The sequence below is a fragment of the Ambystoma mexicanum genome, chromosome 6q (genome assembly GCF_040938575.1).
Source record: "Ambystoma mexicanum isolate Mex_15411 chromosome 6q, UKY_AmexF1_1, whole genome shotgun sequence".
Classification (NCBI taxonomy): Eukaryota; Metazoa; Chordata; class Amphibia; order Caudata; family Ambystomatidae; genus Ambystoma; species Ambystoma mexicanum.
This window is the reverse complement of record NC_090937.1, coordinates 1,423,930,743-1,423,958,633: the sequence shown is the minus strand read 5'-3', so window position 1 is coordinate 1,423,958,633 and position 27,891 is coordinate 1,423,930,743. Positions and strand designations below refer to the sequence as shown.

The following is a 27,891-nucleotide window of genomic DNA, read 5'->3' as shown; positions in this document are numbered from 1 at the left end:
TAGCTACTTTTAGATTACTTTAATTCAAGGGCAGTAGACCCTAATGGTCATTACCTTCAGGTTTTATACAATAATCAGAACAGTTAAACCAGTGTTTCAGGTATATATCTTGTGACAACTAACTTCTTCTACTTGGATACCGTTAACTTTAGATTACTTTTCAGAACAGTTCAAAGTATGCCTTTTAGAGGGTCAACAAACTCCTCCTGGATAAACAAAAAACACCTAAGATTCCCAAATCTATGATAAATCTTCCTGACTTGTGTCAACCCCAGAACATTTTGCTTTGACTAGGTAACTATTTTACCTTGTCCCCAGGTGAAAGGGAATCTGGTCACCCCCCCCCCCCCTCACCTAGTCTATATTTTTATGGGTGATCCTTTTAGGTCTCTCCATAGTGTATGGTTGAAGTTTCCCAAGACTTTTGGCTTAGGCTGGCTTGCTGCCCTTATGAGCTCACCTGATAATTTCCCTTTCATGTACCTGTGTGAATTACAGTAACCAGGTAGTAAAGAGGGGATTTTCATCCCCCTTTACATTTTATATGGTGAGCCAGCACACCCCACCTATGTGGAGTGCTGGGGGGGATACAATGTAATCAGTTGCTTACATATACAGCAACATTTTGTTACAATTGCAAATTTCATTGAATGGCTGGTGACAGTTTAACTACTTGTATGACTTTAGCCTTCATTACCCACAGGCTGTTAATTCAGCCTCGGTAATGCACAGAAGAGCCACCCTTTTGTAAAAGGGTGGGCTTCTTTTTTCGCAGTTTGTGTGCTTGCTGTTTATGAGTTCTTCCCCCTGGCATTGTAGGTGGGATCTCCGTGGCTGTTGTGTCGTGAGCAGGAATCCTCAACTTGGCCTGCTTGTATTTATAATAAACCTTTATTTTTATAATACTTCTGGTTGTGTTTCTGTTGAATCCTTTGTGTACTACAGGTTCTTTGTACCTTCCTACAGCACTCTCTGCCTCCTAAAATGAGCCTGGCTTTTCGGTCTACGCTACCATATACTCAGGTGGTACAGCCTAGAGTCTTGTACTGTCTCAGTTGAATGTTTCTACTAAGCCCTTAGTTGGACTTCAGAAAAACTGTTTCAACACCACCACTACACATTTAGGATAACCAAGTTACAAAAGTTGTACTCAACTTGTATGGTAATAAACTTAGTCGTAGCAATGTTGCTTTTCAGATAAGCAAAGCACACATTAACGTTAGTGTTAGGGAGAATTCTCAGAAATGTGCTAATTTCCCTTATCTTTTGAGACCCCCAGCAACTTCGCTGGATTTCTAGGACTTTAATTTTCACCCCCACTCTTTCATGTATTTTGATGTGCGTTTTACTTTAGTGTTCTTTGGATATGGAATTTTAGACAACTCCATAGGCATCAGCATTTTCTTGTGTCACACAGCACCCTCACTGCAGTAGCAAAGGGATGTATTTTAGACTTCCCAAGGTTTAAATACCTTCTCTGGGACTGACTACTGTCTCCCAGTGAATGTAAAGTTAAATTGACTTTACTAGTCTTTAAATTGCTAGACCCAGCACACACTGCCTTACAGCAGAGTGCTGGAGGGAATACCTAGTGTTCCCTATGCCTAGAAAACTCATGTAGCCCTCACAAGCTACCCTTTCTCCTCAGATTGGCTGGTGGCCGTGGTATTACCACGAGTTCCTCGACCGCAACCCATTTAAACGCTCCGGTAGCTGGAATCCACCAGAGCCATGTTTTACAAGATGGCATCTAAGCCCCCTCTGTAAAAACAGGTTCTGATCGACTTTTTGACATTGCTTTTTGGAAAGGTCCTCCTAGTGTGTGTGTCTGCGAGCCAAACCAGGTTTGGTCCCTTTATTCGTTCGCCTTTGGCAGCCTTCAGTGCTGAAGCCCTCCTCTGGCGCCTGAGTGTCTGGGGTGGACAGGATGTGAGGGTGGTGCCTAAACTCCCTGTGCATAGTCTCCTAGGAGACCTGAATGCACTCTGGCATGATTGGTTGGCTGACTGTCCTGCAAGGACTGCCAACCTGCTGGGTGAGTGGCAGCTAGGCTGGAATGGATGGGAGAAAACGGTTTAAAAGCAGGTCTCTGGGACTTGGAAGGCAGCGTTGACCACTGGAACGAAAGAACCAAAGATGAGCTGAAGAAAGACTACTGCTGCAACTCCTGGACCGTTGGTTTGCCTGGTGAAGCCCTGCTGCATGTCCGAATTGCCTGAAACTCCCTCAACAGAGAAGCCCTTCAAGGATGACTTCTTCCCAAGAGCTGGTGGGAACAACCAACTCGCAATCCACCTGGAAACCATCTGCATACTGGTCGAATTTTCATCAGAGTGCTGTTGAAAAACGGATAACCAGTGAGAAGATACCATATTCTGGACTTTAAGGCACTCGCACCGTAAACCGACGTTTTGCCCAGCTTGTGGCTTCTTCCCTGTGCGGTGCAGGAACCTGCTGACATCCTCCCTCTTGTCCTCACGACTGAGGCTCAGGAACAGCGAGATCTGCAGGAACTGCCAGGAACAATTGCCTCAGCTACAGCTTTTCTTCATCCGTAAGGTACTGTGCAAATGTGGTAGAGAAATCCTCTTTGCTGCGGTGAAAGTTTGTGAAACTTTCCCAACTTTAGAGTCTTGTTCGCACCTTAACCGACCTATAACTCTTTCGTGCAAACCTTCCAAGAACATTGTCAAAGACGTAACCGTTTACTACCAGAACTGTGCTATCCTATCCAAGACACTGAACCATTGACTTTGGCCCAGGCCTATTGAATTGAATTGCCTCTCGTAGTGAACTGAAACTATTTGCCCTACCTATGAAAGTAACTGTTTTGATTCTTATAACCTTTGTCTTTCTACCCCTTTTGAAAGTTACTTAAGTGCCATTTTGGTCCTACTTCAGGGGAGCCTAACTTGTTCAGAAACATATTGGTTTAGTATTGTATTGTTGTGTGATATTGAGCTGCTTCTTACTAGTGGAATGTTTTCTACCTAAATGTGTAAATAAATGTATATTTTACCAAGAAACCTTGAATATGTGTTTGTTTGAACTACTGTGATTGCAAGTCCTTTGTGTAACATCTTGTACTGCTCACATCCCTGTTGAGATATGTCTGGCTGCTCAGCCACTGCTACAACATAACTGTGTAGTACAGGTTTGTACCAAAGGTGAGAGTGTGCTTACACCTGTAGTCTTAATTGTGTGTAGTGTTCCCAAAGGGTACTGCATGTAATTCTGCCTAACAGTAAGCAACACCGCCATAAACTATTTTAGAAATGCCCTTAGCAGTTCAGGGAAAACAAAATCCAGTTGCTGAACCTATACAATTATTATACACAAAGCTAAGCAAGTGAAACTAACCATTACTGTTTAGAATAGTGCAATCCAATTCACAGGAAAGTAAAGTAACCATCTACTTTTCAGAATGGCAGAACACATTCAAGTAAAATAGCCTCATACTTTTTACAATGGGAAAACACATTAAAAATTAAGAACTTTTGTAACTAATCACATTTCAGAGCTACACTTACCACACCAACTCATTTACAAGCAAGTACTGTACCTGTTATAGTTCAAGGCAAAGGCCCACACCTTGCAAGTCCTTCCCTATTCTTGGAGCACGAGTGTTCAGTGGCAGACGGTGGACCGGTGGTTTAGTGGCCAATGTTTGGCACGTCATGATGGATAGGCACAGAATGCAGATAAATCAGAGTTCCTGATAATCTCTCTTCCAACAAGCAAGAGTGGAGTCGCCTCTTTATTACCCCCTCAACCCCTTCCCGTGAGTGTTTAAGTATGATTTCCCTGTCCCGGAAGTTCAAAATCTTCGCCATTATTGGGCGTGGGTAGGAGCCCGGTGGGGGTTTTTGTAGTGATCTATGGGCCCTCTCCACTGAGAAGGCCTGGGATAGCCGACCACCTCCAATTTCTTGTTGCAAAATGGTTTCCGCAAATTCTGTCAGATTTGACCCCTCTGTGTCCTCTGGAATTCCTAATATGCGGATGTTGTCGCGACGTGCACGCCCCTCCGCATCTTCAGATCTCGCTTTGAGTTGTGCCACCTTCCTTTCCAGTTCTTGGACCTTCGCTTTCAGGTCAGCCGTCGTCTCAATGGCGCCGTGGAGTTCCGTCTCCGTCGTGGTTACTCTTTCTGCCAGATTACGGGCATCTTGGCATCAGCTGCATATCGGATACTTCTAGGCACCTCAGCGCTCCGTGCCACGTCTTGAGTGCCAAATCACCAATGGCGGGCCCACCCGCGACCGCCAATGCCGCTGGACTGGGTTAAAAGTCCCACAGCGGGTGTAGGGCATGTCTTTAGGTCACAATGAATATGCTGGGCCCCCAGTTGACTGCCTAGGCGCCACCGCCTCGGAGTGAGCCGGGCTGGCTGTAGTTAGGGTGAAGTCACTGGTGCAATAGCTCTCACTCTTTGTGCGTGTCGAGGATGCCTTGTCCCCCCTTGGCTAACTGATCAGAGCGCACCAGAAAAGTGCTTTCTGCGTAGCTGACCATGCGTCAGCACCAAACCCACTGTGTGGGGCTGGTCTCTGTTGGTTTCCCAGAGGTTAAGTCCAAGCGTCAAAGGAGCATTGTGCCTGGGGGAGATGGTTCCTGCGATGGGACCCGCAGGGTCGAAGTGTGGAGAGGAGTAGGGTTATGCTCTCCTCTAGTGGGGACTGCTTATTCGTGCAGAGTCTGTGGGGTGCCTTTGGAGGAGAGTTTGGTGCTGGCTAATGTGCCAGAGCCTGCTGGTGTCGCATGTCACTGTGGGTAGTGGTTCTGATGCATTGCCCGGTGACTGTCTGCATTTGTTGGAGCCACTTGGGCGTGTGCAGCGGACCGGAATAGCCTGTGCCTTCAGTGTTTGCAAGGGCCAGAGTGTGAGTGTTCTTGTGGTCCCCCACGCGTGTGCTACCAGGCATGTGGCTCTATATTAAGGGTTGGTCCACACCACCTATTAGGGAGCCTTCCCCTTCTGCAGGTACAGGGGCTCCGCAGTTCCTTCCTCCTATCGGGGGTCTCGCTGCCGGGTCGGAGAGGGAGGTTTGGTGTACCACATAACTTGATGTGCCGGCCGGCGGGCCCAACGTCTGCTCACGCTGGGCTCTGGCTCCCTGGATACTTCTACGGGCAGAGGGGTCTTGTCCTCTCTTTGCAAACTCAGCAGCCCTTCGCCTCAGTTTGCTGTGGGCACCGACACAGCAGCTCACAGTGGCAGCCCCCCCCCTTTCTCGTCCTCTCTCCGAGGTGCCACGCACCGCAGGCTGCCAGCCGTGGCTCGCAGTGTCGCCCCCACTGTCAGCGCGACCGTCCGAGTCACGCTTGGTGATTCTAGGTTGCGGGCAGTGGCGGGTCACTCTTAGTCGCTATGGGGCCACCGCTCGGACCAATGCTCCACGGGGCTTTGCAGGCATGTACTCGCTCAGGGCGACTTGTGGGCCACCAGCGCCATTTTGAGTGCGCTGCGGGGTCTTCTGAAAAATAGCCTCCGCAGCAGCTTCTCGGGTCCTGGCCACGTCAGAAAGCACATCGGGTGGTAGAGAAAGGATTCTTACTCCAATATCAGCGTTTGGCTGTGACGGATTTGTTGCTTTCTGTCAGCAGCAGGATCACTTGGAGGATCACGGACGGGAGTTCAACGGAGCTGCATCCTTACACCATGCACGCTAGCCACGCCCCCCCTCTTCCAACAAGCAAGCATTAACTTCAGAGTTATCAGAAAGGGCACAGGGACTTCACAGAAGACACCCTAGAAGCGTTATATCATTAAGCCAGGGCAAACCCACAAATCACCCCCAAAGCTACACACGATTCACAGAAGACTGTGTACCTAAAGAGTCTCACTGGTCCCCGATACGCCCACCAGTCCTCCCTCGCACTTGCGTTAGGGTTCTACACCCTACCCTCACTGAATGCACTTGAGAAATTAACCCAAGGGAGTGGCTTTCTATGCACTTACCCCATTCTCAATCGACCAGGTGAAGTTGATCCTCCCCCTCCCTGTGACCCTGTGTGCACTTGATCGATTCACACGCACCGCACCAGCATCGCCTCGGGATTTCATACACCGGGTGAGCACCACGATCTATGGGAAAGACAAGACAACAGGTTAGCAAAGGCAAGGCATCATAGCGCTGCGCATTGCGCCTACTTACTGCATCAAAGCACTCTTAATACGCCATCATTTACCGGCGAGACCCAATTCAGCCAATGCATCACATTGGACTTCCGCACACCTAATGGAGAAAAAAGATTTATTAAACCAAGAAAGGCATGCAAGAACAACAATATACAACAGCAATAAGACCTACCTGAAAGACTCAAAGCGGGCCGGCATCAGTGAAGTAACTAGATTACATTCGCCCACAAGGACAACGCGCCCCTGCCAAGAAGGCAGGACGGAGAGCACACCTCAAGGTGAGGAGAGGTCCAGAGGGGCTGCAGGCATACGGGGTGGTAGGGGGTTACTTACCCCAGTTGCCCAGTCTTGAACATTGCCCACCTGTATTCCAGGCAGAACTTCCCCGCTGGTCACACCTGGGAACCGCAGAGAAGGATACCAGAGTCGCTACGGCTGGGTGGCGTCCCCGTGGCTACCACGGGCCAACCAAGCCACACTGCATAGAAATTGCTGTGTGCTGCAACAATAAAATGTAGATGCCCAAAAAGTTATCAAAAAGGATTGTTTTAAAAATACACTATGAGTCTTAAAAAATAAAATAAGAACCCATAACAAGAGTAGAAAGGACGAGTGGAGAAAAAGGATCCCACTCACTCAGAACCAAGGACAAAGAATGCACAAGTCCAGCAAAAAGTTCTGGGGGGTCTCACAGGTAAGGGAGATTTAGCATAAAAATTAAATTCTTACCCAACATAAAATAGCTAAACAATTGGAAAGTATATTAAATCTCAAACTATTCACAGCCTTCTCCTCGTAGCATTGATGCCTATTCAGGTCAAAGTGGCATCAGTAGACTTCAAGAAGCATATCCACTGGGAAGTACTCGTCAAAGAGATTTTCTATAAACATTAAGCGACTGGATAAGCTGCAACACAGGCTTCTGATAGGAGATTGCAGAATAGCCAACCACATGACTTGAATATACATGTATGAGGTTGTTGGAGCAAAACCCATCTGTTAGCACCAGGAATTGAGATGATAAAAAGCAAACCATAAATTTCTTCAAAAAAGGTAGCAGGCACCCATCTCCAGAAAGAACATGGCATGATAACCTGGTTCTGTGGTTTTTTCCCCACTTTAGATAATTCACAGCCATCGTTTTTTTCCCACTATACCTTTCACAGATGGGAAATATTCATTTGCATATCAGTCTTTGTCCCAGCCACATGGGCAATCCAGCACCGAAATGCTATGACAATTCCCTTCTGAACAAGAGTGTGGGATATATTTACCCACTCAGCAGTACTTCCCCACATCACCAAGCTGCACTTCAGCAGAACCAGCAAAATGGCTGCGCTGGCTCCTTGGAGCATCACTGCTTCACACCAAAACGGTTTTTCAGCAACAAAAAGATGGCTGCACCACCTTGCCAAGTACATATTGGACAGGATGGAAAGCAGGGGAAAATTGAAAAGCCTGCCAGTGTGTTGCTTACATGTACAAAATAAGAGGAGTGAAAAAGCAGCACTGCTTTGTTGCAAGGCCAAAGTTCCCATTGAAAAAGGGAATATTTCACATTGAGAAGGAGGCTGCTCCGACACCATTTTCATCTGTGTTTCAAACTACTTTTATTAATAAGGCCTTGCCATGCCCATCCATATCCACATTGTGCTTCAGCAGAAGCATAATCCCTGAATGACCGGCTCTGTGACAGCCAAATCGGAGAAAAGCAACAAAAGCTTTACTTCAGCTGCACGGAAAAACGCTTAAACTTTTGCTACAAAATGTCAAAAATCACTGCTTGAAAAGAAATGTTAGCTTTCTTGCACATGTCAACTTCATGGAGACCTTTGCCTTGTACAGACTGTTGTGTAAAAGAAGCTGGCTACAGCTACAGAACAGTATTGGGAAGTTAGATGGAAAAAACAAATTTGAAAGGAAAATGCTAGCAGCTGCCACCACATGCGTCAAAAATGAAAAAAGGCCCGTTTTAAAAGTACTATGTTGAACAAAAACATATCCTTGCCTAGCAATGTGAAAGGTGATAGTGCTGTGAAATACATGTATGAGATGGTTTTATTCAGCAGGTTTTCTTCTAATTCAGAGCAAAAATAAATCAAATAAATTAAACTGCATTGGCAACCTGGGAGAAACCAGCCCAAGACAGGTTTCTGCTTGGGGGTGATGCTAGCAACAGTAGGCCACTCACAGTAGATCCTAACATACAAGTGATAATTGCTACCTTTCCAGACTTTGGTCTGTGCTCCAGTCTCTTACAATGGAACTTCAGGGACACCAACCTGTGAAGTCAAAGCGTCAATCCAACTGGGAAACCCCCCTCCACAATGGGCTGAACTGACAGTAGGGGGGTAGCTGAAGAGACAAAATGGTTCCAGTGAAGGACAAAGGATGCCCATTTGCTCCAAAGACTATTTTATAAATAGACTTTTTAGACTTATATTTTCAAATAAGATATCTTGGCTGTCAAAAGCATGTATGGGACACAAACGCCAGAAGAATGTGAATCATGGGGAAGGAGAGATGATGGAATGTTAAAAATTGAAATAGGCCCCATGATAGTATGTACACACACCTAAAGTTATAGAATTTTAGGCCGAATGTTTCACATTAAAAATGACCAAAGTTTAAAAAGGGCAAAAAAATGTGTTACAGACTGCAGAGTTGGCCTGTCATGTTCTGCATAAAATATGTAAACTGCTTATGTAATTTGTTAAGATGCCCCAACTATAAAAATGTGCCATTTATGGCAAAACTGGATTTTTGCAAAAAGGCCTGTGGGATGGCCTTTTACCTCAAAATGCAACCTCAAACTGGGACGACTCCTCGAGGAGGTGATTAATTTAGGCTGACCTATCCGAGTCCTGGAGGTAGGCCTAGCTCAGTTCTCCCCACCAATAATTCTGTGATGTCACTAGGCTCTATATAAGGGGTGGTTGACAGAACACACAGACTGAAGTTCCTGCACCGGTGTTCCTGATCTTCCACCTTCATCTTGCCAGACTCCAGATCCCACTGAAAAGCCAGAGCATAGCTGATCCTATCCCAGCAAGGCCAAAGCCCTTCATCATATTTTGAGTAAGGAACAAGTTACTTATCTGTAACTGTTGTTCTCCAGCATGGGGCTGGCATGGATTCACATGCTCACGGAGTCCATGCCAGACCCCATGCTGGAGAATCAAACTAATTCCCAGTTAAAGTTGAGCGCTGTGGTGACAAGGTTGACTTCGGAAATCAACCTTGGAGCTTACTGTGTCCCTCTAACAATATAGTCTAGATAATTTAGTTTAAGTGACATTTGCCTTTCAAAACCGATTTTCTTATTTTTAACAGCTCTATTTTCCTAAAAATGAACCTCATTCTACCTTCCAAATCTCTCTCAATTTACCACCTATACTCCTCCTTTCACCTTTATACTGTCCCTGTGATATTCATCTATCCCCCAGCACAAAAACTGCATTCGAATTGTGTTTTTCACCTGTTTTTTTTAAAACCGTTTTTTGCATTTAAAGCCGTTTGTGTAAAAATGCAACTTTCCAATGTGTGATTTGACTGCAATGGGTTTTCAATTTCAGATCTGTTTTGTGAACTGTGGCTTTGTGATACCTTACCTTATGGTTGCTAGTGATACAACATCCATGATACTGCGATAAAACACATGCACAGCATTATTTCAAAACACAATTACTTATTTATCAAAATCCGAGTGTCATTTTAGGTCTTTGCAAGGGGTTGTTGTAAATGTCCTTGTTGTAAATGAAGCACTTTTAGTCTTGCGCTCAATCCCACCTGAAAATTCTGATACTCGCGCTACGACACTTTACAACAAGAACATTATTCTTTGTGTGAACCGTAATGACATATTAAAGGCCCAGATTTCAAAGAGGCGCAGGTTGTACGCCGAAACACGTGTCCTCCAAGAGGGGCTGAAAATTCAAAATAAAAAACTTTAAATACAACAGAACTTTTGGATTTGTCATTCATAGCAAAAGGAAATACACCAGTATCTTGGCGCAAATAAGTACAGGCACAGTTGCAACTTTTCCTACAGTTTACCAACGGAGTAGAGGATCTCATTGTCTCCGTAGTGACCTACACCCATGTGACAAAGAACCAACCACAAAAGTAAAAAACCCTAAAAAGGCTAATAATCACCAAGTAACCCCGATTTGGTCGCGAAGGTACAGGCCTATGATATCTCAAAAAAGTTCCTCAATGTTAGAAAACTTATTCGAGAATTGGTTTGCATAACTTGTTTACTACTACGGTTTCTGACAGGATTAAAAGAAATAAGAATTACACCTATATCAATTTTATAACCGTATCATCATAAAAAGCCTTTGTGTTAATCCAGAGAATGTTAATGAACTTACATTTCTGCAGCAGGTCTGCTCGTAGTGTGGCACTTTTCGGTTTTCTTTTCAGCTGAAAATGCTTTATCGCAGGGGTAAGAGGTCCAGCAAGTGTGGTCAAGGCATTTTTGTTCAAATACTGGCATTCCAATGGCAGCATTGCAGATGCTTCACATTCGCTTACTGCAGAAATAAGTACAAGATTTTCTATTGGTATTATTTTGATCAGCTTTGAATGCAAGCACATCGTACCTGAAAACAAAGCTCCCAGATACACCATTTATGTAGGCGTGGCTTAAAACCATGATTAGCAAGAAACTATATGGGATTGTGTGTGTGAATGAGGTTAAGAATTCATGAGTGGGTGGAATGGGAGGAATTAAGGATTTTCGGGCGCCATTTAAGAAATCAGTTTGATCATTTTCATGCAAAATGCAAATACTTGCTATAAAGGAACAACATTTGAGTAAGGGCTCAATCAAGTAAAAAAGAAAACTCTTCAAGGCGATTAATTTATACAGCAAAATGATGATGCAACTACAAGCAAATATAGAAAGAATAAGCAAACCGGAAAAGATCCATCAGCAGTAAGGTTTTAAAAAATATGATCTTCCTGCTCTAAAATGCAGCCAGTATGTCCACTGAATCATACTTTGCCGAAAACAAGTGTGATGCAAAATAGAAGGAATCTGAATATGCAACAATCTTTGTTCATCAAGTAAAGAACTGCTTCATATAATGAACAAAAACAAAAATAAACACGAAGAGCAAGGTTCAAATATCAATAAGGAAATCCCCCATAGGGCCCTACACCATGGTAGTAACTCCCCTAACCCCACTAACCTTTGGTCGCTGGACACCTTCATCCACTGCACGACACTTGGGAAATAGAAGAGGCTTGCCTATGAGCTGGCTTTTCTTTCCCCCCCAGTGGCCATCTTGAATAGTAGTTTAAGGAACGTCTGCATGCACAGCACACACAAAGCAGACCACCTCTCCCCATAAGCCCTAAAGAAAAGCTATAAGCACCCCAGATTCTAAGCTATGGCATTTATTGTGTACATTAATGTGGAGGTACCACAAGTGAAAGTTTGTGTTTTGCACCAACCTATCACCTCAGGATAGCAAGCCATTAACGTCTGGGTGAGCTTGACCCCATGGCCATTGCTGCCTCTAAATAAAGCTTTCATAAGTAGGTGGCTAAAAGCAACTCCTTGGTATCAGTCGTCAACCCGTAAGCAGGAGCGACCTGTGGTGAATGAGTTAGTCAAATCTATCGTCCACTTGAGATGCAAACAACAACTGTTAATTGTACATGATATGGTAATGTTTATTTATATAGCGCCTATACACAGGCAAGTTTTTCAAAGTGCTCAAGGACGGTGGGAACACGGGGGAAAAAACAACAGTCACTCAGAGCCCTTGAATTGCTGAGACGATAAGGGTCTGCACAGGCAGATTAAGTGAATGATGCAATTAACAGTTAAGATACAGCACTTAGGCCCGACGGTGATTCTGCTTTATTTTTCAAATGCACATTAAGGGGTGACCACAAGGGAGGACAGACAGAACAATCTTTAGGCAGGGCTGTATACAGATCGAGCAAGTCCGACCATGGTAAAGGAGGACCAAGAGCACCCAGCCGGTAGAGACTGGTGAAGTGCAGAAAGAGAAGCTCAAGGATTTATTAAAAGTGCAGTGAGGGGGGTGGTGTGAAAGGCCCTGAGGCAAGTGCAGAAGGACGGGCAGGGGTGCCTGGGACCTGTGAGACTCTAGATACACCAGGCGGCCAGTCAGTAAGCTGTATGGAAAGGAGGGAGAGTAGGAGAGCAGAGAGCTAGGTTAGCAGAGTAGGGTGAAAGAAGAGGAAGGTCTTGAGGAGTTTCCGGAAGTTAAGAATATCAGGCCGTTCCAGAGGGAGGTGCCTGTTGAGGAAGGGATCTCCCTCCAAATCTCTGCTTGGAGAACCAACTCACTCGTAGAAGGTTAGAGGTAGATGAGGGGAGGGCTCGGGAGGGGCAGTATATAGGAAGGCAACGTTGAAGGTAAGTAGGTCCCATCCCCCAGAAAGCCTTGTGGACAATGCAGAGGGTCTTGAATTTGATCCTTGCAGCCACGGGAAGCCAGTGAATGGATTTAAGCGCCGGAGACCTGCAGTCCCTGGGCTTGAGGATAAGTCTTGTGTTTCTGTTCTGGAACCATCATGCTTTAAATCGCTTCTAGATGTGCCCTAATCCTCCTTTATGCACATAGGGTTAATGCCACCTTGGTAAGAGTCTATGGCATTTTTAGGCCTATGGAATCAAAAGTAGCTCCTGGTAGTGGTTGAGGTCACACTAGCCAGGTCCAAGTTTAATGGCTCGCACCAATTTGGATTCCTGAATAACTCTTCCAATGTGCAGTATATGTTTGAACACTTTAAACAAAAAAACGACTTTATAGTGCATTACTGAATGTGGAAAACCTATAACTTTGTTCACCCGCTCAATAAAAATTAAACTCAAACCATTTATGTTGCTTTGAAAGTGGATGTCCCTTCTCCATATATAAAAATCTGCAAGACAGATAGGTTGTCATGCAAAGGTGGGAGCAGAATACTCCTACTTTACGTCAGCCAGGCTGCTCAATCATGCTAGGATGCACCAGTGGTAGCGGAGTTCATTTTGACACAGGAATGACGCTGCATTTTGTTCAATCTAATTCTTTGTGGACTACTCGAGGAGTAAGATTGATTGCTTATAAACGTAATAAAAAGAGCTGTTTGATTAAAAACTAGATAACAATTAACTTTCCCTTCATCATGGCATCTTCGCTCATTCCCAAATATAGAATTACATTGAGCAAGCATATAGCCTTTACTGTGAGAGTATAGTAAAGAAGAGGATGAAAAGTAAATATTCTGAAAAAATCCAAGAGCATCAAAAGTTACCATTAAAACTTTTGACCCACTAGGTCACACGACTGAGCAGCCGAATCTAAAAAAATAAAAATAGAAAATGAGCCACAAAGATAGGAATTGATTGTTTCGACAGTTTTTCTAAAGTCAAACTAAAACCATTCAACTGAGAGTACAAGACTCCACTCTTAGTATAAGGCTGTACAACCCGAGCTCATGGTAGCGTAGACTGATCAGTCAGGCTTATTTTAGGAGGGAGAGAGGGCTGTAGAATCAGTTCAATGAAATTGTAATACACACATATGGCCCAAAGAAACAGTAATGTATTGTAGAAATAAATGGTTTATTTAAATACAAGTAGGCCCAGATACATCTTGGGGCAATAAGTACCATCACAGATCATATAAACACATTATAGAAAAACCCAACACTATGCTGGAAGTTACACCGACCAAAGCATAAAACCAAATATGGAACACCCAAGAGGAGTTCTAGGTAAGTCAAACCAACAGTTACTTTTCAGATTACTTTCAGTAATATAAGGGTAGTATACCCTAGCCGTTGTACTGTGACGTTCAGCAAGGAATCACGTAGTAAACCAACTGGACAGTATACTTTTTGTGAATAGTGTAACATGTATTCTAGGTACAGTAAAAACATAACTTGCGATAACCCACAGTTATGGTAGGCGAGTAAAACCCAAGGATGTAATATTCTATTACAGGTGCTTTTGAAGTCAGTACAACACAATGATATAAGCAATAACTTATTTTAGGATGGCAAACAGCTACCTCAAGGAACATAAAACCTATACACGCTTTAAAGGAGCCATCAGCAACTTAAAAGCAGGTATACACCTCAGACTGTGTGGGTCTAAAACAGTCCAGGGAACGCAAAACCCAGTGTTAGACTTAATGAATGACTCAAAGTTATTCCAGGTAGGTAAAACCTTATGCAGACTTATTCTAGACAGGCTAACGGCAAGTCAGGGGAAGCAAGACCCAGTTGGGAAACTTATACACCCATTCTCTGAAAGAAGAAGTTCGTGAAGCCAACAGCATTACTGTTGGGAAAGAGGCACGGGCAATTTACAGGCAAGTAAAACCACCTTACAGCTACCTCCCATTAGAATGGTGAAGCAGTTTAAGGAAAGAAAGATGTTGCATATACTACATTTCTAGGGTTAAGTAATAACTTGTGTAACTGTACACTCTCAGTTGGTTACCAACCAACCAACTTCTTTCGCAGGCAAGTAACTTTTAAACACTCATTCTCTTTTCTGCGCAAAAGGCCCAATCCTTTGAAGCTGTTCCCTTATTCCTGGAGCATGAGTGTTCTCAGTGGCCGAAAGGGGGTCACTAGGGTCTAGTGTCCAACAGGCAGGTCAGGATAGGTTCTTAAGTAGCAAATGTCAGAATACCCGAGTAAGACTGTTAGAACAAGTACTTTAGAGTTAGTTGAGGGTCCAGGGGCTATAGAGAAGAGACCCTAGGAGGATTCCAGCAGCGGGCCTGTGTGAACTGGACGAGAGACCTCCCAATCACAGAAAACACCCAAGCTTTACAGAAATCACACAGGCTTAAGGTAAATAAATCCCTCAGCCAACACAGTACCTTAGCATCACTTCAGGATCTGCAGCCAAAAACCTGTTCACTGAATTCCTTTAGATAGATTAAAGAATTCTCAACGCCTAATGGTCTCAGCTGGTTTTCAAGGTTCCATTTAGACCTTCATGTGGACCCAAAAAATAATGTACCTGATTTCAGGTTGATATGATATGGCACTTGTAACTAGGGGTGTACTGAATAGTAAATTTACAATCCGGCCGAATACCGAATAGTAAATTTACTATCCGGCCGGATCCGAATAGTGAGCCGAATAGTCGTTTTGGCTTTTGTGTAGGCATGGGAAAGGCTCTTGCCCTGCACCACCGTAGTGTTATTAACTGGCTATTGATGGTTGCAGGTGCAAAATGGTGCGAGTACCTAGGCATATAAAAGCTGTTGGATTTGCCAATGCTTGTTTTAACATTACTTCAGTGAAGGACATGCAGTGTACACAAACTTGTGTATAGGCGCATTATAAATGCCATATCATATAGTGCTTATAAATTGTCCCAATGAGAACCTTCATTCACAGGCCCATTGTTCCAAGGTACTTGCAACAAACAAACCTTTCATTAAAGCTTTACAAGGGTGACTTGCCATTCCTTCCCTTTCAAAGATATTATCTTCTATGAATCATCTAGTCATAATTCTGTTAGGACAATGGCACGTCAACCCCCCTAGTCACTTGCGAAGACACGAGAAGTGTGCCTGCCCCCAGCTCTATAGTTATGTGAAGTGGACTTGATGGTTCCAGTTGTGTGTGCTGGGACCTGAAGCGGGCACAGGATTCTATTGGCTACTTTTGTAATTGGGTTACACTCTTCTGTTTTTGTGTAACTTCAACTTGGCAGAGCATTTTGTAGCCATGGTATCCATTTATAAAACTTTTCAAAACTGATGTGCATATCTCTGCAAGTGGCCAAATAATTAGGGAGCAGGCAAGGAGATTGCGCATATTCATGCCTTGCAAATAGCCACAGAGATGCAGCATTGTGCACATTTTACTTTGCAGCCTTGTTAGCAGAGCAAACCTGCATTCACTGAAGATTGTTCAGTAGGCTAACTGCTATTGAAATTCGCCAATGCAGCCAGCAACACATGCTTAAGGGGACACTTCTTTGTACAGCCACACAAAGATGCCATTAATCATTGCCTGCCCAGCGCTGTTGAGGCGGGGGCTGGCATTAGCTGTTAGTGGGTGCACCTGCAGGGGGGCGATAGTCACTGTGAGCACAGCGCCCATCAGGAGTCTGAAGCCCTGAGGTGTTATGCAGTGCAATGAGACTGAGACCGACCCCTCCCCCACCTCCGGGCACAACAACCTCCTGGGGACTCTGATATCCTCCCAGCCCATTGAAATCCAAAGTGCCCCGCCCCTCCTTTACCATGCCCGTCCCGCCCCACTTAGGAAAGCAATGCTAACTGGTTGCGTGTGATTCCTTAGAGTGAGAGAGATCAGCCCCTTGATCCGATTTCCCAGGCCCAGGAGGTGCCTTGCATAAATCAATGGGGCCTTGCTTCTAGGCGTTTCCAAGCAAGTTGTGCATAAAATCCATATTTTAAAAGTGACTGGATTGGTGGCAACAGGGACACGATATAAACACTGTTCATGCTCAGTCCTAGTAGTTCGGTTTTTCAAGCAATGCAAGTTCTTGTGTGTGCAACTCGACTGTCATCTAGTGGCTCATATAGTTTGTGCAGCAACTGCTGTGTTTAAGCTCTGCATCCAAGGCAAACACGTTGCTTTTACATGGGAGCAGGTCTTTTCAGTGCAGGACTTTGTGGTGTGTTAACTTCGGCTTCAAGTAAGGCTTCAAGTATGCATTCGGCCAAAACCGAATTACTTTTTAGCCGAATTTCAGCCGAATACTTACTCGAAGCCTAAGTTCGGTACACCCCTATTTGTAACGCGCCTATACACAAGTGTTTCAAGGCGCGACGAGATAAGGAAGGGAGAACAGAGGGAGGACAGAAACAAGGATCTTACTAGTCCAAGTGACACTGAGATCACGCAAGTGCAGGGGAACGTCGAAGGGGAAAGTGCCAGTGGAAAAGGGACGGGGCAGTGCTGTACATGGGATCAAAACAATAAGAAGTGCGGCCGGCAGGTACAAGGGTAAGTGCAGACAGCAGGTGTCCAAAGGTGCCGGAAGGGGACTGTAGGGTTACAGATACAGACCCAAGTGCAAGGGTTGCCGGAAGGCAGTGCGGCTGTGCACCTGGGCGGGCAAGGACCTGGGCCTGAAATCAGAGGTTAGCCAGGTGTCCAGTGCAGTATCAGACAGGAAATCAGCAGGGGAGGGGAAGAGAGAAGGCAGAAGCAAAGAGGAAAGTCTTGAGGTACTTCCGGAACCAGAGATGGTTCAAGTTTCAGAGAGGCAGGGAGGCTGTTTCAGAGGGAGGCCCCAGCCAAAGAAAGATCTACCACCAACTCGTTGCTTGGAGAAGCGAATGACCCTGAGGGAGTTGGAGGTGGAGGAGTGAAGAGCTTGAGTAGGAAGGTATTTGTGAAGAGAGAGTTGGAGGTATTGAGGAACTAGGTCCCAGAAGGTCTTGTGGACAATGCAGAGGGTCTTCAACTTAATCCTTGCAGTCACTGGGAGCCAATGCAGAGATTTCAGTGCTGGAGAGATACGACCCTGGGCTTGAGGCCAAGGACAAGTCTTGCACCGTGCTCTGGATTAGTTGCAGAGGGTGGAGAATAGAAGCAGGTAGATTTAAAAAGGCTGAAGTAGTCCAGCCTAGAGAGAACCAGAGCTCTACAGACAGTGAGCTTCTGGGGGAAGGAGAGGAAAGGAATACCACCTCTGAAGAGGTGCAGTTGGTAGTTAGACTTCTTAGAGACGTCAGAGATGTGAGGAGAAAAGGAGAGCGTGGAGTCGAAGATGACCCCGAGGTTCTTAGCCTAACAAGTGGGAAGAGGGCCAAGTGAGGTCAGCCAGAGAGTGACAGGAAAGTAGGGTGCAGGTGTGCTGATGAGGAGAATCTCAGTCTTACTGGCATTAAGGCAGAGATTGCTGGCGGCACATCACTCCTGGATAGCAGGCAGACAGATGAGAGAAGAGGTGGCAGAGGGGAGCCTGAAAACGAGCTGAGTATCATCCGCATAGCACTGAAAGTTGGAGGAGAGAGCGGCAATGCGTTGGGCGAGCGGTGCCAGGTATTGGTTGAACAGCCAGGGAGAGAGGTTAGACCCCCGGGGAACACCACAGGTAGACAGTCAGAGGAAAGAAAGGACCCAAGTTGGACCTGGGAGGGTTGATCAGAGAGGAACTAGGTCAGCCAGGTCAGGGCCTGATCAGTGATACCCAGGTTATCACAGACTATTGAGCAGGATGGCATGGTTGACCGTGTCAAAGGCAGAAGAGAGATTGAGTAAGAGGACGACATAAGGGAGATTAGAATCAAGGTTAGAGAGCAGGTATTCATGGATGTTCAGGAAAGCAGTTTCTGTGCTTCTGGCTGCTCTGAAGCCAGACTGATAGTCACGATGACAACCAACAGATTCAGTGTGAAGATTAAGCTGAGATCTCGTCAGCTTTTCCAGGCGTTTGCCCAGGAAAAGGGTGATGGAAAGGTTGGTAAGGAACATCCAAGAGGACTGCGAATTTCACAAGTAGGGCAGTAGTTTCACGACAACTCAGCAACATTCTTTGTGGAGTCTGATATGGTCACATACCATGTATCCTCCTGACCACTTCCATTATTTCTTGCCTCCACGGAGGATGTCCTAACTATGAAGGAGGTCTGATGAGCTTTCTGATCAACACTGTGGCACAGATGTCTTATGGATTTGTGCCATTGCTCGTTCTGGGAGTGAGCCGTCTTTCGCCTCAATCATTTGCTTTTGTGATTTCGTTTGATGTTCCCTGGGCTGTCCTTAGGACTCTGAGTGTAGGGATAGCGTCTCCCATTTCTTTCTACCTTTTCTTAAATTTTCCACAGCCACCCAAGTGCAGTGCTGCGAGGACAGTTGTTCCTACTATTAAAAAAGTGTAGTGATGCATACAGAAAAGGCCAGTAACCGTGAATCTAAGTTTGCTCTTTTATGGTGCACTAAAACGCAACCGATTTTACTGCATTGAAGAACTGTTCTCTGTCCCATCTTGCTTTTTTGCAGTCTTCCTGCTCTTTCATGTCTGAAATGGGCATAGTCATGCACCTTCAGTCCGACCAAGAGCTCCCAGTAAGTTCTTTGCATAAACCGGCTAGAGCTGGATCCCGGGCTGATCCCAATCCACATTACTGCCAGGGTGTGCATTTTTTGACAGATGCGGGGTGGATGGCCGTCCTGGATTGTACAGGCTCTGCCTCTTTAAATGGTGCAGATACTCGTCATTGCAGGAATGGGGTCACTAACAGCCTGGATTTGGAATAGGAGTGTCTGTAAGGCCTTTATGGGTGCTGCCAACTGGAACCAAATGTCTGAAATCAGAAGACATCATGAGGGAACTCCAGAGCACTGCACATGGTGACCAGCAATGTTGGAACCTCCAACCCACCCTTACAGGGCACAATCCTCCCTTAGACAGGTGGGTTTAACCAGCTTGAGGTACTAGAGAGTCATCCTGCTCTCTGGATGCACCAATGAAACGCCCCAAGTCGTGGCCCATCCTCAGAAGGGATAGCACTGCTGCCCCAACACCATCATGGCCGGATGTTTTGACACTGAAGATCCAGTACGACTTGAAATGGGTCACCTACTGTCGCTACTCTCTGAAGAGGGGACTGCCTGTGTTTTACAACCTTATGACCAGGAGACTTACCAAATCAATTCAGAGTGCCTCAAGTGATCTGGGGTGCTCAAATGTGGGTGTTGAAGCAGTTGTCCTTCACCATCAGTCCTGTGCAGTTGGTGGACCCAAACCAGACACCGAAAACCATTGCACCCACGACCCGTGGTTGTCCTGCAACCGGAACAAAGGCATATGTAGTTGATAACCGTGCCGATTTACATGGGGGTAGTTTGTCTTCACTTGGGGAGAGGTGACATGACACGAATTAAGCCCCATTGTTTCCAAATGGATTCAAGGGGGCGGTAAATTCTAACACCACAACTACCCTTACTTGATCTGGGGCAGATTTAGTTCTGGTCTCGATTCCTTTCTGGCGACCCCTCCGTATTTGTGTGCTGCATCGTCCTCTTATGGGAATACCTTTATATGCAACTTGTGACTAAATATCTCAAGTAGGTACCTATTCGCTTTGGTCCAATCTTCCTTTGGGGGACTTGGTGACTGGCCACTTCCCCCACACCCCTGGCACTTACCTCTGAAATGAAACTCTGGTGACTGAACTGGTTAGGTATGGAAGCACTTCTAAAGCTGCATAGATTTTACTTTAATTGGAAGGTAAATACTGTACATTTTCCCTCCCACTTTAGCTCGAATTGTATTACTTGTGTGTTGCATTGTTGAAATGCACTATGTGTATACTAAAGTGGGGAATAGTGACTTGTGTGGGTTTTCCTAGTAAGTAGTAGTGTTTAATTAATGCATGGGTGTTAGGGATGAATTTGGAGTTCCATAAAATAAAAGTGCAGGACACCTAATCTTTTTGCTTCGTCCCCTCTACTTTTTTGGGGATGCTGGTGGGGTTAATTTACTTTGATGGTCAGAGTGACTTCTGCATAAGTCCCCCTGACTCTAGATGGCTTTTTTCTATACTTAAGGTTTATGGTAAGGTGTACATTCCTCCAATCTAGTAGGATTTTATCACCCTACATTGGTTCTAGGGGCCAGGCTAGTGGATTTTGGCTTTGCCAGGGGTGCCTTTATGGTACCCACTGGGGACCAATGGGTCTTTTTAAGTCCGACTCTTGGCCATTTTGTTTAGGGGGACTCCTGTGTTCAGGAAATCCATGTGGCAGGCCTTAAAATGGCGATCTGGCCACATAGGTTCTTTGTGAGCCAAAGATGGCAGCCTCCATGTGGTTTGGATTGCTTCTTGGCACTGCGCAGGCCACTACACTTCCTGTGCGGGTGGGCCTGCATGTTTGGCGGTTTTTTTAGGCCAACCCGATTGGCTGACCACCAAAACCTTGGTTTTAAATCCTGTTCCTGAGCTCTGTGCTGCCGATGATCCGATACGTTATTTATAGCGCGCTTAATACCCAGAGGTTTCGAAGCGCGGAACCGGAGATCGAACCTGTGTTGCTCTGCGTCATCTTGCTTCCAAGGCGAGCACATTGCCCTGAACTTTCCTCCCAAGACCTTCCTTGGAAGATCAGCAAGTCTGCTTACTTGCTGGAGGATTTCCTGACCTATCCTAGCGTCGCTGAATTTTTAGGCCCTCTTCTGGCCATACTGGCTGGTTCCACTGGCCTGGGCATAGCTTTGAAGTTGATCTTTAGCTGCTGTGTGTCCTTCCTGAGATTTCCTCATCATGCTGGTGCAGGGCCCTAGATCCTAGACCTATTTTCTAGGCCGCATTGCTACATTTTACTGCCTTTTCCCGCCAACGCATACTGTCTTGATTTTGGTAGCTGTCGCCGCATGGAGAGCTGTGGACGTCATCAAACCCACCAAATATGTATGCCTAGGTCGTCCCTGGTAGCCATCACCCTTGTCTTGCTGCAGGGACAGTTTTTGTTGGTGTGCTGACCATATTTGCCCGCTGGGCTCAGCCATGTGCAGGTTCCTCTGTCCCCCTGGAGCCATTTCGGTCATGGATTCAACTTTTGGAGAGTGGATCCCACGCAAATGAAGCACAATGGTTCTTCTTTTGGGCCACTGGGGACACCATTGGCTTGGGGGTACCTATCCCTGGGTAATCAGAACCTTCATTTTGCCCTTTAAAAAGAAGCTGTACTACTTCACGCGGTTTCTCCCTCTGGGAACCAAATTTCTGGAGGCAACCATGTTAAGTGCTTACCTATAGGCTCTGGGTTGGTGGTTTATTCCAGATACTCCCTATGTCAGGTGTCCCCATGGTCCGTGGTCGCCAAGTCCTGCAGCTCCCCTACTACTGCATTTCTCCAATGGATTACATGGTGGCTGAAATCCTGCTGTACTTGTCTGCTTCTGGGGCCGCAGGGTCTCGAACTCTCTGCTCGTTCTCTTCTGGGTCTCCACTGGTGCAGATTGCTTTCTTCTTGGAAACTGTGGAAAGAAACAGACTGGCTGTATTTTTCCTATGGGGCACTGTTCTGAACACTGGACTGCTTACAAGTGACACTGCAAGGTACTCACCTGGACTGACATTTTTTCTAGGGTCCCCGCTAAGGTCCCTGAAGTGTTCACCAAGCCCTGTATCTTAAGAGAATTCCCCCGATTTACTAGGGACTTTTAAAACCGTACATTACATTCCGACATAGTAGAAATTTTTCATCACTGTGCTGTTACAGTCTGTCCTTGAAATGTAATATGCCCTCCTCAACCTAGGGACTGTAGCTAAAAGATATCCTGGACTTTGGTAGCCTTCTTAGCTATGTTGGACATTGTGTTCCCTTGTGCTCAACAGCAAAGTGCTATACTGTGTTAAATGCCTGTGTTTTAAGTATAATACTTAATGTAGAAGGTAATCGGAAGCCTATACCACGTTCCGTTTAGTACCTTTAGATCCTGAAGATGATCATTATTACTGTGTGTAATATTGTTATGGGGTCTTTCCGGAAACCTAGATCTGAAATCGTATATGTATAGTGCCTACAACCAGGTCCAGGGCCTACATTTTAGGTTAAGGATTGCATTCGTTTTTTACTGGCCAATTTCTGTTGTTTTTTTCCACACTATGTTCCATTAGTTCTGTGTAACTTTAGCACTTATTTTTCCCCATCATAAATAATGTGTGTGTGACCTTGTAATAGTGTCTATTTTTACAGTATGCCAGTGGCTATACTTTTTTATATTTTACTTTAGTAAAGTGAAAGAAAGTTTCCTGCAATTGTTTAGCATCTAAGCTAAATGTCAATCCCACGATAGCATCTATCCCAACAATAAGGTTGACTACTGGAGATCGTACAGTAAAACTTAGTCTGCAGCTTTGCCCTCCAGTTTCCCGTTGCCCATACACACCACCACCACAATATTTGCCAAGGTCAGACCAGAAGAGCACAGATGTTTTATGTACACTTTGACCGCCAGCAGTACTGCATATTTACATGCATGCCAAAATGCCTCATGATGTTAATTCACTCTGATATTTACCGGACTACAAGACCCAGAGTGAAGAGAAAAATACCAAGACAGGATGGATGAGCATCTTCCAGAAGACACGAGACATTATCAGGTCCGGTGCATGTAGTGGAACGTGAAAGGGAGTATATTGCACTTTCAGTGTTGTGTAGGTGATTGGCTTTTAATGCACGATTTGTGCCTATTGTAACCTCTACATGTTTCTTCCATGGGTAGTGACCATAAACCCCCCCCTTCCCACGCACATTTTGCAGTCTATGTACCTAACTGCCCCAGTTGCACGTTTCTGTACCCTCATCCAATTATCTTTGCACTAGAAAGTGGTTTACAAGAAAACATTTTGACCAAAGAAAATGAAGCAATTCTGACAACCTTGACATTAGCAGTGGGGAGTGTCGGACATATCAGAGAAGATGGGGAAGAGAAGTCTGTGCCTTGGGTGCACATTAATCACATTTGGCATCTATAAAGCCAACGCGAGTCTGCCTTACTTTGTAGTGGTAACAAGTGATAAATTAAAATGAATTAGTGGGGATTGCAAGCAAATGTGAAGGGATAGGGAGTGAGATGTTGATTCAAGTTATTCAGTCTTCCTTTTTCCCCTTTGAATTCTGGGACATGAAGGCTTGCATTTACAAAGGGAAAAGAAAAACTACAAGTCCAACAATGTAAGGAGCCAAGACTGGATGAGAATCTCCTGAATGACCGGAAGCATGCAACTATGCATACACTTCCAAAATCCAAGGCGGAAGTCAGCGCCAGCCCCGATAGCAGAGAGCCCTATGGAGCAAACACGATTTCTGAAAATTCTCAGTTGTACTCCCTTGAACAACATATGATACTTTAAATGTCACTAATCGCTTGGAAAGAAGGGGAAAGAACCAGGGCCATTCAAGGGGTGGAAGGGGACCTGCTTCAAGAAGATGCAGACATAGCGAATGCCTTTGCCGCTTTCTAAGACTGTCTCTATGCCTCCAGAAAGATCACACCAGGTGGGGAAACCCCACACTATTGGGACTTCATTGAGCTCCCCAGGATCTCCGGGGCCCAGCATGAAAAGTTGGAGACAGGTCACAGAGGAGGTGACCACGGCTCTGTCCCAGCTCCAATCTGGGAAAACCCTGGGACCGAACGGCTTCCCTGTGGAAACATGGAGTATGGGCGACTCAGTGGTGGGACATATGCACCACATGTTGCTCCGCTCTTGGGCGGATGGGATGCTCCCACATGACCTTAGGCAGGCCACTATAGTAGTAATTGGCAAACCCGGGAAGCCCCCGGACATTTGCACCTCATACAGACCTCTCATCAACGGAGAGGCCAAAATTTTAGCCCGGTTCCTGGCTAACAGAATGCTGGGTGTTATTCAATCTTTAGTCCACCCGGACCAATGCGGGTTCATGCCGGCAAATTCCACCACGATGAACCTGCGCAGGGTTCACTTCGCCATTAGCCAAGATGCTGTGATTAAGGTGCCACTTGCCCTACTCGCAGTAGACTTTGAAAAATCCTTCGACTGTGGGGTGGACCGCCCTATGGAATATCATGGGCCGCATGGTGTTTGGGCCCTAATTTATGTCGTGGGTTAAAATACTGTATCCCGCCTCTGAAACGATGGTGCGGGTGAACGGGATCTGCTCCAGACCCTTCCCACTGGGCAGGGGAACCAGGCAGGGATGCCCCTTCTCTCCCCTCTTTCATACTGGCCATTGAGCCTCTTGCAATTCGACTCAGGCTGTCCCGCGTGTGGTCTGCGTTTGTGTGGCCTTGGAAGCGGGGGTGGGGAAGGGGACCGGGAACTGAGTTCTGCGGGCTTAAAGTCAACAAACAAGACAATTTTCTTCCCACTCCAGGGAGGGGCTGATGCGATGCCGCAGCACTGTCCTTACTCTGTGTCCATCCAGAGTTTTGCTTACCTGGGCATCCGGGTGGCCCCCAACCCTGACGAATTTCTCCAGCTTAACCTCCAACCAGTGGTGAACAGGTTTGAAGCAGATGCCACCCATTGGCAATCTCCGATAGGCTTGCTGGGGAATGCCGGCTCTCTTCAAAAATGCTCTCCCTCCCGAGATTCCTGCATGTCCTGCAGAAGGCTCCTACCCATGCCCCACGCACAACCATTGTCCATAGACCCCAACCTCCGGAAACTCCTATGGGGAGGGAAGCAACCCTGGGAGGGAGGCCTGGGCATACCCTGTCTCAGGGTATACTACTGGGCAGCACAACTGGGGGTCTTGAACGACTGGCTTCATGGGAACCCTGCACTGCCTCACAATGGGAATGAGCTCAGATGCATGGGCACAAGCATGCCCATCCAGGTCTTGTATGGATCGGACAACGCAGCGTGTGGGCAGAGGCACTCCAACAAATTGGGTGGGGGGACGGCCTATAATGAGCCAACCACTGTGACAACTGGTTTATTCCGGCGGTCATGACAATGGCCCGCTTTCCTAGCTGGGAGGATCGGGGGATACGGACCTTAACGGAGGTCGTGCAGGACGGACATCTAAAGCCGTTCGAGGCAATAAAAGAAGTTTGTTCTCCCCCCTGAAGATATGGGATACATTACTCACCGTAATCGTATTTCTGATGCTTGTATCTGCTTAGATTCACATGCTGTGCATAGGCCGACATCTAATGGAAGCTGCAGAGTATTACAGTTTGTTTTTCGAAACTCGAAAATGGGCGTCGGCACAGGGCGTGCCAGTAATACTATCCCTAGTGTGACGTCCACAGTACCCATGATCCCTCACGCGTCAAGGACCCTTAGATTGTATTTTTTCTGACATGAGGCAGCATGAGGAGTAGCGCGAGTACAGATGATCCAAGCAGATAGAAGATAGATAAGATGAGACCACAAGCATCCATGCGCCTTCTCTCAGAGGGGTGGAAGGGTGGGTCGCATGTGAATCTAAGCAGATACAAGCATCAGAAATACGATTACGGTGAGTAATGTATCCCTTCTGAGGCTTGTGGAATCTGCTTCGATCACATGCTGTGCATAGATTAGCGAGCAGTGTTAGCTTGCCCCACTTGAGTATCTGTCTTGGAATGGGTGTCAATGCAGTAGTGCTGAGTAAAAGTGTGAAAAGAGCTCCAAGTAGCTGCTTTGCAAATGGTGTCAAGGGGAACATTTGCAATGAAAGCCAGAGTGGCCCCAATGCCTCTTGTCGAGTGGGCTCTGGGCGTAAAAGGCAAAGTTTTGTCAGAAAGAGTAACACAACTGGATACAGTTGACAATCCACTTGGAGATGGCACCCTTAGAGACGTGATCTCCCTCTTTGCCTGTGGCTACGGAGACAAACAGTTGATATGTTTTCCTAAGCGGTCTGGTCTTGTTTACGTAGTAAAGGACCGCCCTATGCACATCTAGGGTGTGTAGTTTAACCTCAGCCGAGCTTTGTGGGTTTTGGAAGAAAGCCGGAAGCTCAATGGACTGGCTTACATGGAATTTAGAAATAAACATAGGTGAGAACCTAGGGTGTGTCTGTAAAACCAGCTTATCCTTATGAATAGTAAAGAAAGGCTCCTGCACTGAGCCTAAATTTCACTGACCCTTCTTATGGATGTAATGGCTACTAAGAAGGCAGTCTTATAGGTCAGGTGTTTGAGACTCGTCTTATGCATGGGCTCGAATGGGGGGTCCATGAGTTTAGATAGCACCACGTTCAGGTCCCTTCCTGGTGGTGGGTTAGATATAGGAGGATGAAGTCTCTTTACTCCCTCCATGAAGGCTTTAACCACGGGTACCTTCCACCACGACACCTGCTATGTGAGGTAGTGTACGCCGACAGTGCTGCCAGGTGTACCTTTAGTGAGTTGAAAACCAACCCTGCGTCCAGCAGGTGGAGCATGTATGTCACGATTGTGGAAGGAGTGCAATCAACTGGGTTGATTTGTTTATTCTGGCACCAGATAACGAATCTCTTCCATTTGTCGAAGTAGCAATGCCTCGTGTTCGGTTTCCTAGACTCTTAGGATGTCCATACACCTCTGTGGTAAATTGAGATGTCCCAACTCTATGACCTCAGGAGCCATGCTGCTAGGTTCATGGAGTTGGGTAGAGGATGCACCTTCTGACCTTGGTGCTGGGACAAAAGATTGTACCAGCCCGGGAGTTTGATGGGATCGCACACCGAGAGTCTGCGTAGGTATGGAAACCACGGTTGTCTCGCCCACATGGGAGCAACTAGGACGAGCGTCATCAACTCTGTTCATCTTGTTGACCACCTTCCTGATGAGGAGTTGGTGGAAAAGCATACGCAAACATCCCTGACCAGTTCATCCACAGGGCGTTCCCCAGGGTGTCTGGTTGGGGAAACCTGGATGCGAATCCTGGGCACTGTCTGTTTTCGATTGTGGCGAATAGGTCTATAGTGGGCAAACCCCACTGAGAGAAGAGATCTTCTACGATTTCGCTGTGTAGACACCATTCGTGTTCCTCCGGAAGGGGATCTCTGCTCAAAGCGTCCGCTCGAGAATTGAGATCCCCTGGAACATGTTGAGAGAACAGAAAGCTGTTCCGTCTGAGTGACCTAGCAGGTTGATGTGATTCTTGGCCACTGTGCGAGACCAGAGACCCTGAGCTGTGTGGTGGAAATGGTGAGCTCCCCATCCTGTCAGGCATGCGTCCGTCGTGACTACCGCCTGTATCTCGGGATCGTAAAAGGGTTTCCCCTCGGATAGATTGTCTCTTGTCCACCAGTGGAGGCTTTGTACAAGTGTTGGTGAAAAGACCACTAAATCGTCCCACTGACCA

General features: G+C 46.2%; 1 protein-coding gene across 1 annotated transcript in view; it reads right to left on the bottom strand.

Annotated features, from left to right (window-relative positions):
* The window catches only part of NELFA (negative elongation factor complex member A), a 386,029-nt gene that overhangs the window by 279,416 nt on the left and 78,722 nt on the right, over positions 1-27,891 (bottom strand). Inside the window, exon 3 of the mRNA XM_069632129.1 lies at positions 10,516-10,677. Coding sequence (XP_069488230.1) covers positions 10,516-10,677 — 162 coding nt within the window. The remainder of the gene's footprint in view (positions 1-10,515; positions 10,678-27,891) is intronic.